Below are 13,602 nucleotides of genomic sequence, written 5' to 3' on the forward strand. Positions count from 1 at the left end.
GTGTTGTATGGAAACCAAGCTGACAATAAATTTCATTAAAAAAAAAAAGGAAGGAAGGGAAGGGAGGGGAGGGGAGGGGAGGGGAGGGGGATGCATTCCAGACTTACTATTTTGGGATTGTTAATGGTGGCTGGGTGCCCGAACTCTGTGATCATTTTCCAAGTCACGTGATTAAGGATGCGCACCTAAGGGGAGAGAGTGCGCGTGAGAGCCCCTGGCGGGCGCCGTGCCTGCAGCATCTCCACGTGTGCTACTGGGTCTCACCTTCCCGTCATAGCTTCCGATGGCCAGGAACTGACTGCTGGGGCTCCAGGCCACAGACTTGACGCCCAGGGACCACTCGTAGGCACAGTATGCGGACAAGAGCCGGCCGTCCAAGGAGTAGAGCAGGACCTTGTACTGCGGGAGACAGTGCAGATGTTGACGCTCACTCTGACCGGAGCATGGGGGGGTGGGGGGGGGGTGGAATGGGGACACAGCCGATGGCCAGCGGGAGGTCAGAAGGAAGACCGGTGGAGCGGGACAGGCCCTCCCGCAGAAGGGACAGTGGGGACCTTGGCCGCAAACGTAAGGACTCGCTGGTCAAAGGGCTGGGCTTGGCATCGGAGCCTGGTGAGCCGACCGAGCCTCCACATTCAGAAAGCGTAGGGTAAACACAGGTCAAAGCACCCCAACACACAGGGTCTGCCTGGTCACCCTGCATACCTCCAGGCAGGTGTCCCACACTGCCAGCACACAGCCGTTTGGGGCCCACTCAATCCCTGCAAGGTCCTGGGTCTCTGTGTCAAAGTGCTTCCAAAGCAAGACAGGGAAACATTAAATTCGAAAATGTTTTCTTGAACAAATACACATTTTATCAATGACGTTGGGAACACGTTTCGTATTTAATTTCCTTGTACAGAAATGGACAATGTCTCCAGCCTGTCCTTCCGTCGTTAAAATCCTGCCTGAGCACTCAGGAGGCCCCAGGCGGGCCAGGAGCGCGCCTGGCCAGGAGCGTGCCGCGGCTGGAGCCCACCGGGCAGGACGGTGCCCAGCACCACTGGCTGTGACGCAGCTCCCGCCGCCTGGCACCGCCCCCCCCCCCTCCCGCCTCCCTCCCCCTTCCCGCCTGGCTAGGCCTCACTCCTGGAAGATCAGCTCGGGCGAGATCCCGCCAGGACACCCCGTGCCCAGGTCGATGGGGCCGCCTCCGTGCTCTGGCAGGAGGGGCACTGCCAGTCTGAAGGCCCTTCCGCACCCACCCGGCCCATGGAGCTGAGTCTGGCCAGGGGAGGAGGGCCCCGCGCACCCGGCCGGGGCCCCTGGAGGCTGGCCCAGAGCAGACCCTCCAGGGGCAGCAGCCCCTGGGCGAACCGCACGGCCCTAACAAGAGGACAGCGGCTCACGCCAATGGCCTGTGGCCGCCCAGCTCACCGGCAGCCCCCCCCCCCCCCCCCCGCCATGACCCGCCCGCCATGATGGCGCTGCCGCGACCCCTCCCAAAGGTGCCCGGGGCCTCGGAGACGCGAGGCGTCAGCTGCCCCCGCCCCGCGGCCGGCAGCGCACCCCCTACCCGCAGGAGCTGCCAGTCGCTGCAGACGAAGACGCTCACGTGGTCCTGGCAGTCGCGCCGCTCCGCCAGCGCCATGTAGCGGCCGTCCCGGGTAAAGGAGACCCCTGGCGGGAGGAGAGGGGTGGGGGGGCGGTGGCAGAGAGAGAGGGAGAAGGGAACCGAAGCGGACTCCGCCCCCGACAGCACAGAGCCCGACCTGGGAGCGCAGAGATCACGAGCTGAGCCCAAGGCGGACCCTCAGCCGGCCGACTGAGCCACGCAGGCCCCCAACTTCCTACGTGTACTTTTGAATTACCCGGGAGAAGAAAACGTAAGGTCGGAGTTTAGAAATAAGCTTTGGTTGAAAACGTGAAACCGTATTTTCCGTTCTGTGTTAGTTGCAAGGCCCCAGGCCCCAGCTCACACTTCCTGAGCCACAAGAACACACAAGGCGCTGCTGTCTGCACCTATCGCGGCGACTTCACGATTCAGGGACGGGCACCCCACTCGCTCTCCGCGGTCCAACCGAGTCCCGCGGTGGCCGGCTGGGCGGGGTGGCCGCCCTCTCCCCGGCACAGAGACCACAGAGCTGGCCAACAGAAGTCTGGAGGCCTGAAGTGCAGAACTGGGGGGGGGGGGGGGGGCCAGGTCCTGGGACACACATCAACCGAAGGGACCTGATCCCCAGTCCTACGACAGGAAGGGAACCGCACGTAAAGCCGACTTCTCTGAGGTCCTTTAAACCACTGTGGTTCTATCTTGAAAGGGGAGCCCTCGTCCTCGGGAGACACACACGGAACTATTCACAGAGAAGCATCAGCTGGTCTGGGGCGTGGAGAAAGAAGCTGGCCACACGCTGATAAGCCGCTGAGACTACTGTGCCCGTAAATTTTCTGTATTAAAAAAGTGTCCCTCTCCGCCCCCCCCCCCCCCCCGCCCCCGCCCCCGGGCCCTGAACAAAACCAACAAAGAAACAGCTTTCAAATCAGCTTTGGCCGACTCACCCTGCTGACAGGCTTTGGGGTATTTGATGTAAGACACGGACTTTGTGCACAAGGACCAGACAGTTATCCGCAGCTGTCGAGAACGGGAAAGAGAAACGGTGCCGGTTTAGCAGCTGGGAAGACGGCGGTTAAGTCATAGACCGGCATCAGTGACCCAGCAAGAGGTTTACTGCAGAATTGAGAACAGCAGTTGCCCCTGGGTGTCCCCCCCACCCCACCCCAGTCTCCCGCCCTTTCATTTCATGCTCCTGGTGTTTGGTTTTCTTTTTGTAACAGTATCGCGTGAGCGGCACAAAGTCGAACATAAGTGCATTTCGTTTAAAATTTCAAAGTAACTGCGGTTTTCTTCTCGTAACAAACGTGCAGACGCCGGCAGGCAAGCTGTCCAGGACGCTGGGTGTCCCGGGGACTGAGCGAGGTCAACCTGCTTGGTCCTCTGCCTCAGCAGACTCGTGAGCAGGAGGTGGCGGCAGAAGGGCCCGTGCGGTGGCCCCACAGGGTTTCTGGGGGTGACTGCTCTGTCAGCCGGCCGGCCCCTCCTCTCCCGCCTGCGTGCCTGGCGGGGTGGTCACGGACACCCGTCCCCAGGAAGAGCCCCACAGTATAGCTTTAAAGCGTTCAAACACCCGTCTACATTTACATCTAATATTGAGGTTCTATGACCCCCTAGATCCCATTAGAGTTTAAAAGGGAATAACCACAATTTCTTAACCCCGATTCCTAGTATTGTTTCTAAAAACTGTCTCCGTGCCCTTCCCGTTGGCTGACGTGGCAGTTCACTACTTGACGAGCGTCCAACAGCTGACTCTGAACAAGGACAACGCTGGAAAACACACTGACCTGGTTTCCAGATTTACTGTGAAGTACAATAATCAGAGAGTATGCTGTTCGCACAAAGCGAGGCTAATAGGTCAGTGGAACAAGACAGAATCCGGAAACAGACCTGCACACACACAGGCAACGGGTTTTTGACAGAAGCGCGAGTGGAAAAGATCTAAACTCAAAATAGGTCCTATGTCTACACTTAGGAGCCCAAACCATAAAACTTGTAGAAGAAAACAGAATAAACTCTTTTTGGATCTTGGGTTGGGTGGGGATTTTAGATGCACAAAACATGAAAAAAAAACAAAAAAAAACAAAAAAAACCCTGATCCGTTAGACTCCATTAAAAGGAAACATTTCTGCTCTTTAAAGGAAGCTGTTAACTAACTGAGAGGGCAACCTGTAGGAGAAAACACTTGCCAGGCGCGTGTCTAGGAAAGGACTCGCATCCAGAATATAGTAGAAGAAACTTCACAGTTGAGTAACGTGACTAGCCACCCGACAAAGAAACGAACAGACAAGTCCTACGATAACGGGCATGTGACAGAGGTCTAATGGCATTAGTCATGAGGACAATGCAAACTAAAACCACAGGCAGGGGCGTCTGGGAGGCTCAGGTGGCTGGGCATCCAACTTCAGCTCAGGTCATGATCTCTGGGTTTGTGAGATCGAGCCCCATGTCGGGCTGTGTGCCGACAGCTAGGAGCCTGCTTGGGATTTCTCTCTCTCTGTCTCTCTCTCTCTCTCTCTCTGTCTCTGCCTCTTCCCCACTTGTGCTCTCTGTCTCTCTCTTTCTCAAAATAAATAAACTTAAAACAAAAACAAAAACAAAAAAACCACAGGGAGACACCACGACACAAGACTGACTACAGCAGAAAACCGCACTGACACGTGTCGAGGGTCGTGAGAGTGTAGACACCTGAGCTCTAACCTGGGGGGGCAGCCACGTTAGAGAGCAGTTGGCAGTTTCCTGAAGCGTTCTGCATGCGCCCCCCTGGCACCGCCTCCTAGGGATTTACCCAAGTCAAATGACGTGCGTCCCAGCAGCTCTTTCCGGACGGCGCCCACGGGAAAGCGCCCACGGCCTGCCAGATGGTGGACGGAAAGCAGATGCCATGTCCCCGTGCCACGGAATGGCGCCCGGCCACGAGGGACCGCCACTGATACCCTCAGTGACAGCACAGCGCTGACTGACAGAGGCCAAACACAGAGCCCCCCACGCCACGTGGCCCCACCGACCGAGAAGCAGGCAGTGGCTATCCGGGAGCAGCGGTGGGCGCGGACGGGGCTGTCCACGTCCTGGCTGAGCTGCGCGCCTCAAGGGGTGAATGGTGCTTGTCGGTGGTTTTAACTGGCTTTGTGGACACATAAGAAAAAGGTTTTCGGCTTATTTTTTTTTGAGGCAGCTACGGGCTGTTTACAACACAGACAGACACTGAAATTTAAGGACACGGGAAGGTGGAAAAGTAACAGGAGTGAAAAAGAAAAACCACGAGAGCCACAGGCGAACAGCTGACAGCACAGGTTTGTGAGGCAAAAAGATCCACGAGGGACCACGAACGATCAGTTACAATCAAGGCTCCGCTGGCCGTGAGGACATAACATCCTCAGTCCGAGCGCAGCTGGTAACAGCACCTCACAAGTACAGTAAACAAACCAACACCACACGGGCAACGGGAGGGGGCAGCCCCACAGACACCGACACGCTACAAACGCGGGGACGTAAGCAGTGTGGCACAGCAAACCGGCGTGCCAACAGCGGAAGAGGAAGGAAAATCGGAAATTTTATGTAAACATAAAGAAATTCAGTTCTTGATAAACGTCGTTGGGAAAAAGATAGACGTGGATCTCTTCCTCACACCACACAGTCCACAGGAACCTGAAGCGCATATTAATCAAGTGTGCGAGAGTGTGCATGTGTGTAAAACAAGGTATGAAAGCACTCAAACTCACTAATAGTCAGGAAACAAGTAAAACCACAATGCACTTCCTCTGTAGCTCCACTGGCCTGGCAGCTACCTATCTATCACCTATCTATCTATCTATCTATCTATCTATCTATCTATCTATTTATTTTTGAGAGAGACAGAGACAGAATGCGAGTGGGTTAGGGGCAGAGAGAGAGGGAGACACAGAATCCGAAGCAGGCTCCAGGGTCCGAGCTGTCAGCACAGAGCCCGACACGGGGCTCAAACTCACAAACCGAGATCATGACCCGAGCTGAGGTTGGACGCTCAACTGACAGAGCCACCCCCGTGGCCCCGAAGTTGTTTTTTAAAGTTAGATTCATGCTGGGGCACCTGGCTGGCTCAGTTGGGGAAGTATGTGACTCGTGATCTCCGTGTTGTGAGTTCAAGCCCCATGTTGGATGTAGAGATTACTTAAATAAAAATAAAACTTTAAAAAATAATAATAGTAAATAAAATTAGACTCGTGTTGTCAGGAACTTGAATGAACTTAGAAGGAAATTAGAATTTCACTCATTTTTCTTTTTTTATGTTTACTTAATTTTGGGAGAGACAGAGTGCTAGCAGCAGAGGGGCAGAGAGAGAGTGGGGGGTGGGGAGGAGACCGAATCCGAAGCAGGCTCCAGGCTCTGAGCTGTCAGCACAAAGCCTGACTCGGGGCTCGAACTCACGAACTGTGAGGTTATGACCTGAGCCAAAGTCAGACGCTTAACCGACTGAGCCCCCCAGGCGCCCCAGGACTGGCAGTCAGTTTAAATCCCAATAAAAAGCTTTGGAAAGTCGAATGCCATCTACTATAAGCAGGCAGTCCCCCAGGCTACCCCCGACAGGGTGCCTCAATATAGGTCACGTACAATATACTCCCAGCACCGTGGCCCCTACCCTCTTGAACACCGGCAGCAGCAGAGGGCAGACAGGTGTGCCGTGACTTCCCCTGCGAGGAACAGCAGAGTGAGCCACACCTTCCAGACGGACGAACACCGAGGGCGAAGAGAACCACCCGGGAATACAGAGGACGAACTCACGTCAGCAAACTGGAAACAGATGCAAAGCAAGCAACAGTGTATACGCTCGTTGTGCATGCGCACACATGTGCGCGCACACACACACACACACACGCGCGCACACACGACCCAAAGGGAAGCAAGAACGGGTTAACACAGAACGCAGGGTCCGTCCCGCCTCTGTGGGGCATGCAGGCAGCCCTGCTCTGGGCCTCGGGGGTGGGGTGGGGCACACAGTGCTTCACCCTCGGGGACCCTGTGCAAAGGGCCTGTCACATTCGTGTACGGGAGGCAGGGAGGCCCTGGCACACGCCCGTCTGGACACTGGATTCTGGCCCCAAGAATTCTAATCACGGAGACTGTCGGGTGAGGCCGTATAAGCAGTTCAACACGTCTGAAAACTTCCAAGTTGCAAACGTCTTTAAAAGGCCAACGTGTGCAGCTCTGGGTCTCGGTCCACTTTCTGTCTGACTCCGGATTTCAGCTCAGGTCATGATCTCGCGTGAGATCGAGCCTCTCACTGGGCTCTGCACCAAGCATATGGAGCCTGCTCAAGATTCTCTCTCCCTCCCTCCCTCTCTCTCTGCCCCCACCCCCACTCTCTCTCAAATTAAAAATGAATGAATGGGGGCGCCTGGGTGGCTCAGTCGGTTGAGCGTCCGACTTCAGCTCAGGTCATGATCTCGCGGCTCATGGGTTCGGGCCCCGCGTTGGGCTCTGTGCTGACAGCTCGGAGCCTGGAGCCTGTAGCCTGCTTTGGATTCTGTGTCGTCCTCTCTCTCTGCCCCTAAGCCACTCGCATTCTGTCTCTGTCTCTCTCAGAAATCAATAAACATTAAAAAAATAAATAAATAAAATAAAATATAAAAAAAAAATGAATGAATGAATGAAAAGTCACCATGTGCACCGCAAAGAAACCAAGTGCCCTGCGTCCTGCTCAGTCTCCGACAGCCTGTATGAGCAGACGCCACATCAAAAGCGGGTCTTAAACCGAAACAGAAGGTACATGAAGCCACACGGCCGTCTGAGGCGGCCGACTCAGCCGCCCCCTCACGGCTGGACACAGACCTTCTCCCACACGATGCCAACTTGAAAAAGACCCGATGATGACATCCCACAGGGTCACCCGGCACCCTCACGGCTGGGCACAGACACTCGCCCTCGCCCTCACCACACGCACGCACTGTCCCCTCTGCAGCCTGGGGCGGGGCTCCTGCAGGGCACCGGGCAGCCCAGGCCTGGGGGTTCGGGCCCACACGCTGGGTCATGACGCCCCCTCAAAAGGCACATCGTTAACGGGATCTGCGCATTTTTCTGTCTTTGAAAACAACACTGCTGACACCAAAGACCTTCTACCCCAACACCTTATATGTGCAAATTCCCTAACTTTGGGGGGGGGGGGAGCCCCAGCGAGGCTCGGACAGGACGCAGCAGCGACCGGTGGTCACAGGTCAGGCATCTTAAAGATGTAAAGTCGATCGTAGTGAATTCATCTTCTACCCCCGAAGTAAAGGAACTGTTTAATTCTTAAATCCTGTCATTTAAAACCCACGTTACTTTTCCTTAAATTTGGGCAGAAAGATCATATAACAACCGTGTCGACCTAAGACACACATCTTTCTCCGTCTCTCCCTCTCTCCCCATATATGTATATACATATCTGAAAGATACACATCGTTCTCCAAAATTCACCCGCCTGACCGCTACCCAGCAATTTCTGGAGAAAGGCGCGAGGAGTCACCCTCCTCCGCTCGACGACGTGTGCCCGGGGCCTTTGCACTTACATGGAACTCGGTTGTGTTGAGGATGTGGCGGCCGTCGGGGCTCCAGCAGGAGGCCACCAGTCCGGCCGAGCCCTCGTCGATCCTGCAGTGCCACTCCGGCTGCTCCAGGGACCACACCTGGATTCGCAACGGACAGAAACGCAGACCCACAACACATGAGCGCACGCGCGTCAAGCTGGAAAACAGCCGGTTCAACGGCACAGGGTCAGGACACAGGGCGCGTTTCCACATCCGCCACGAGGCAGGGCTGGAGCCGGACCGCGGCACAAAAGCCACGCTCCCGGGGGACTTCACAGTGGTGGTTTTAAAGCCCTTCGCCAGCCCTCCAAGCTCCTTCGGGGAAACTTCAGATCTGCTAGAAACGCATCTTCGCGCTTCCCCAAACCCGTGAGGCCCAAGCTTCTAGACAGCTGTCTGTGGACACTTCCTCTTACTGAATTCTACCTGATGACACATTAAGGCTAGTTAAGTGTTTTCCTGTTTTCAAAGTACTTAAGCTATTAGGGAACCGTTATAATTTTAAGAGGAAACCGGCTTGAGCCGCCTCGCCTTTTCTTCTCAAACTACAAGGGCACAGAAGAGGCTGCTCCTTCCCGGTTACCCTCAGGCAAGAGCCCCTGGCTCCCAGCCCCGCGGGCGGCGCACCTGAACCTGCCCCCGCTTGTACATGGCGCACAGGATGAAGAGGGAGTCCGCCGACCACTCGATGTGCTGGATCTGGTCCAGGCACGTGTACAGGTGAAGGATCTGGAGGGTGTGCACATCCCGGACCACTAAGCGGTACTGGACGCAAGAAGCCTAAAAACGGGGAAAAAAAAAAAGCCCTTGATGGTCTAACAGTCTAAGGGAAGGGAGCTCAGGAGCCGGTGCTCCCCTCCGTCCAGGAATTCTAGCTCCCTCTGTCCTTCCGGATGGATTTCCTGCCTGGACGGCCTCATGTTCACAGACTGTCACTCCCTCTAAGGATAAGGGTTCACGAAAAGACAAGGTTGAAATACACAAACTAGGTGTTGACGTTGCTCCAGGATAAGACATTCTGTTAAAACTCTCTACTAGGTCATTTTTTACTTTCTGACTCGCGTCTTAAAAACTAAAGCAGGACACAGCGCGGGACCAGCTCTTCTGTGAACTAAGCCAGCACTCTGCTGCTTTAACCACCGGCAGACAAGGCACAGGGAGTGCGGACGGGGGCCTCAGGGTCCTTGGTGAGAAGGACCACGGAGAAGTAAGGACGAGGCAACAGAAAATACGTATTTGTCCCTGCCCCCAGGCCCTGGCACAGGACTCCTCGAGTCCTTGAAACGTCCTGGGTGGTAGGAGCGTCTTTTGTTCTAACGAGGCAACTCTAAGTGGGCTCCTGGCCACCAGAAATACCAGCCATGATTAGAAGCTTGGAATGTTCAGTCCCACTCCCCCTTCTCCAGAGAGTGGAGAGGGGCTGGAAGCGGAGTTAATAATTCATCACGAGGAATCCTCTGTAAAATGCCAACAGGACAGTGTTCAGAGAGCTCCAGGCCGGTGAACACAGGCACACAGGGCAGGTGACGCACCCACCCCCACGGGGACAGCGGCTCCTGCACTCGGGACCCTCCTGGACCTTGTCTTCTGGATCTCTTCACCTGGCTGTTCACCTGGATCCTCTCTGGTCTCCTTTAGCACAAGTGTCTGAGCTCTGTGAGCCATGCTGGCAAATCAGCCGAACCCGAGGAGGGGGCTGTGGGAGCCTCTGACTGGTGGCCCAGGCAGACGGAAGTTGTGGGGAGCTCGAGGACCCGCAGCTCTGGCTGGAATCTGAAGTGGGGGGCACAGGGGCGCGTGGGGGGCACAGCTGGTGAAGCGCCCGCCTTCGGCTCACGTCACCATCTCATGCTTCAGGAGTTCCAGCCCCACATCGGGCTCACTGCCGTCAGCACGGAGCCCGCCGCAGATCCTGCCCCCCTCTCTGCCGCGCCCCTGCTCGTGCTCTTTCTCTATCTCTCAAAAATGAAAAAAAAAAAATAAATAAAACAAACAAGAAAATAAACATTAACAAAAAATGCAGTGGGTGGGCGGTCCACCTCGGGTCTCCAGGGGGACGGTGCCAGAATCGAGCTGTGTGGCACCCGCTGGTGTCCTGGGGGCTTGTGTGCTGTGACACACCCCCAGCTCCTGGCAAACATGATGGGAAGTGTCAGCAGTGCGGCGAGTGTAACAGCAGCCGCGGGACAGCAGAGGCGAGGAGCAACAGCAGGCTGACGCTTTCCCGACACAGGAGGGGACGCAGGGAGGTTTCTCTTCCACTGCGGGGACTTATTCTGAGTACTGACCGTGAAGATGTTTAAGCGTTAATCCTGTTTTCTTGAAGAGGCAGTCTGTGTTCCACCTTTGTTAATAATACCCATATCTAAGCAAATTATTTGGGTCTACTCATCTGATTTTAGATTATATTATAGTTTAAAAATCAAGAACTGGTCTAAAAAAAATTTTTTTTTAATGTTTAGTTTTGAGAGAGGGAGAGAGGGAGATAGAGAATCCGAAGCAGCTCCAGGCTCTGAGCTGTCAGCACAGAGCCCAAAACTGGGCTCGAACTCATACACCCCGAGATCGTGACCTGAGCCAAAGTCAGATGCTTAACTGACTGGGCCGCCCAGGCACCCCAAGAACTGATTTTTAAATGTTAATTGCTTCGTTTTTATCAAGATCAAACTCAATTATTGGTTTGTGTTTTACAAACCTTTTCCTTTCCTTTTGAAAAAAACCTCGGGGCGCCTGGGGAGCTCCTTGTGATCTCATGGTTTGTGAGGGAGTGTGAGTTCTGTGAGTTTGAGCCGTGGGCTCCATGATGCTGACGAGGAGCCTGCTTGGGATTCTCTCTCTCCTCTCTCTGCCCCTCCCCCACTCGTACGCTCTCACTCTCAAAAATAAAGTTTAAAAAACACACCTCGGGGCGCCTGGGTGGCTTAAGTCGGTTAAGCATCCGACTTCGGCTCAGGTCACGATCTCACGGGTTGTGAGTTCGAGCCCCGCGTCGGGCTCTGGGCTGATAGCTCAGAGCCTGGAGCCTGTTTCGGATTCTGTGTCTCCCTCTCTCTGCCCCTCCCCTGTTCACACTCTGTCTCTCTCAAAAATAAATAAACATTAAAAAAAAATTTTTTTTTTTAAATAAAAAATAAAAAAATAAAAAACACACCTCATGAGTCTTCCTTGTAAAAAGGAGAAGGGGAGGGTAACTTCAGGTGAGAACATGTGTCACATTGTAGCTTTGTCATCAGTTACAGTGAGCTCCTTAAGCCAGGGAGTATGTGTCGTGGCATGGAAAAACCATTATCAGATCTGTTGCAAGATATTAAAAACGGCAACACAGACCTACTTTCTTCAGGGTTTAGGATAGAGCTTCGAAGAACAAGACTCCAGTAACACCATATTTCCACCAGGGTGGAGAAGCCAAAAAAAAAAAAAAAAAAGGCACCAAAATGAAGCAAAGGAACATAGTCTCTCTCTTTATAATTCACTGGAATTTTCATAGACGATTTTTTTAAACAACGAATTTATGGGGAGCACTTCAAAAAATACGCGACGGTTTCTGGGGGTGAACTTGAAGCTGAAGACATTGTGTATCTCTCAGCAGAATGCTAATTTATGTATTTAGGATAATACCTCCACAAAGGAGTTCCAGTTTCAAAGAGCTGCACAAAGAACAGGAATGTTCAGGTTCAAACTGAAAAGAAGTCATGAAGCGTCGGTGAGTTAACATACAGAACTAAACAGACACACCTTCTTTTTTTTTAACAGACACACTTTCTATAAGGCTGATCTTTTCCTGAATGGACTTCCAGTGCCAATCATACCGCCAGGTCCCGAGGATACACACTGATGATGCTGGTGTGTTTCCTGCACAGACTGGCTCAGCGATTTCAGCAGCATTTGGTCGCCCCCCCCCCCCCCCCCCGCCCGAAGCCCAATCGGTCGAATAAACAGCAGTGCGGACGACTGGACTCATCCGGGCAGAGACTGCTGGTTATTTCAATCGCTTATTTGCCATATGGTGGGGGGCGGGGAGGACTAGCAAAGACAGTGGCTGCACCAGGTTACAGCCAACAGAACTAGGTATGTCCCCCCATGTGTCAAAATTACAACAACGAGCTGATATCCTCTGTACCCTCAGATGTGTGACGACAACACTGCCATTACCTGCCTCTGACAGATGGAAACTGGGGTGTAGGGAGGCTGGCACCTGCCCACGCCCCATTCCCCCGGGGCCCCTGCTTGGGGCATCTGTCAAGTCCCCAGCCCCGGTGTCCGCCCGGGTCACGTGCCCTGGGTCCCCTGCTCCAGGGCGCCTGCCTCTGTGTCCGCCCGGGGCCCCCGTCCGAGTCCCCAGCCCAGGGTCCCCTGCCTCGGGTGTCAGCCGGGGTCACGTGCCCTGGGTCCCCAGCCTCGGGTGTCAGCCCGGGGCCCCTGCTTGAGGCCCGCACCGGCGGACCCCCAAGCTGCCCCCTCCTCCCGGGCCCCGCGGCCGCTCACCAGGTACTTGCCGTCCGGGGAGAACTTGCAGAGCAGGCCGGAGAGCTTGAACACCTCGGAGAAGTTCATGGCGGCCTCCGACCCCCGGCCCCGGGCGCTCCACTCCAGCCGGGTCTGCAGCAACCGCCAACACCGCGGCCGGAAGTGACGGAGGGCGGAAGCACCTCGCAGCCTATCAGGGCCCCGGGTGCCCGCGCAGCATTGTGGGGCTTGTAGTTCGCGCGTTCCCGCGCCGCCGCGCTTCTCGCCACCAGGACGATCCGCCCCCCAGCGAGGGTTGACACCGAAAACGCGGGACGCGCGCTCAAGTTGAATTTCAGGCAAACAACGAATCATTTTTGTGGGAAAATGCTCTCAGATACTGTATGGGACAAACACCAAAAAAGTACCCGCTTATCTGAATTTCAAATGTAAACGGGCGACCTGTGTGTCCGCTTACGTTTGAGTGTTTATACTTACACGTGAATACGCTTAGATGTTAACTACGTTTACGGACACCTACGCGCTTCTATCTAAATACGTAATAGTGTATATACACACCTTGTATGTTATACACGGTGAATAAGTACGTATTCGTTTTCTGGGTTTTTTTCTTCTCTTTTTTCTTTCTTTTTGGCTGAATTGGGCAACCCTGCCTGCAGGGAGGCCCTCGCCTCCCCTCGGGCACTACGCAGATCTGGGGAGAATGCCTTTGGCGTTTGCACCCGCGCGGAGGAGAGGGAGAGCGCAGGGCGCGACCTGGCACCTGCCCACGCAGGACGGCGCGCGCCTGTGTCAGCGCGGGTGTTGCGCACCTTGCTGGCGCCCCCGCGAGTGCCTTGTCCTCTCGCCCTCTGGGAACCCCTGGTCCTCTTCCCCCGAAGGAGGCTTGCCCCATGACCCGACCAGGCCCTGCCAGAGCCTCCGCAGTCTACCGGGGCCGGCGGACCCAGACACTCACGCTCGCCCCTCCCTTCTGAGAAGCCAGACCCAGCCTGGGCCCTC

The 13,602-nt window shown here is 55.0% G+C and overlaps 1 protein-coding gene across 3 annotated transcripts in view; it reads right to left on the bottom strand.

The window, feature by feature from the left end:
* WRAP73 (WD repeat containing, antisense to TP73) overlaps positions 1 to 12,773 on the bottom strand; it is a 22,587-nt gene extending 9,814 nt beyond the window's left edge. Inside the window, exons 1-8 of one of the 3 annotated variants that reach the window (XM_040459234.1) lie at positions 12,619 to 12,772; positions 8,761 to 8,913; positions 8,116 to 8,232; positions 2,539 to 2,611; positions 1,556 to 1,659; positions 706 to 792; positions 265 to 399; positions 108 to 185 (exon numbers count right to left, since the gene is read on the bottom strand). In XM_040459234.1, coding sequence (XP_040315168.1) covers positions 108 to 185; positions 265 to 399; positions 706 to 792; positions 1,556 to 1,659; positions 2,539 to 2,611; positions 8,116 to 8,232; positions 8,761 to 8,913; positions 12,619 to 12,687 — 816 coding nt within the window. In that variant the 5' untranslated portion in view covers positions 12,688 to 12,772. Of the gene's footprint in view, positions 1 to 107; positions 186 to 264; positions 400 to 705; positions 793 to 1,555; positions 1,660 to 2,538; positions 2,612 to 8,115; positions 8,291 to 8,760; positions 8,914 to 12,618 lie in introns of all 3 variants that reach the window. The other 2 variants (XM_040459250.1, XM_040459241.1) reach the window with 2 other exon arrangements.
* Between the last annotated feature and the right edge of the window lie 829 nt (positions 12,774 to 13,602).

This window comes from Herpailurus yagouaroundi, unplaced genomic scaffold (genome assembly GCF_014898765.1).
Source record: "Herpailurus yagouaroundi ecotype Mexico unplaced genomic scaffold, PumYag 77, whole genome shotgun sequence".
Lineage (NCBI taxonomy): Eukaryota > Metazoa > Chordata > Mammalia > Carnivora > Felidae > Herpailurus > Herpailurus yagouaroundi.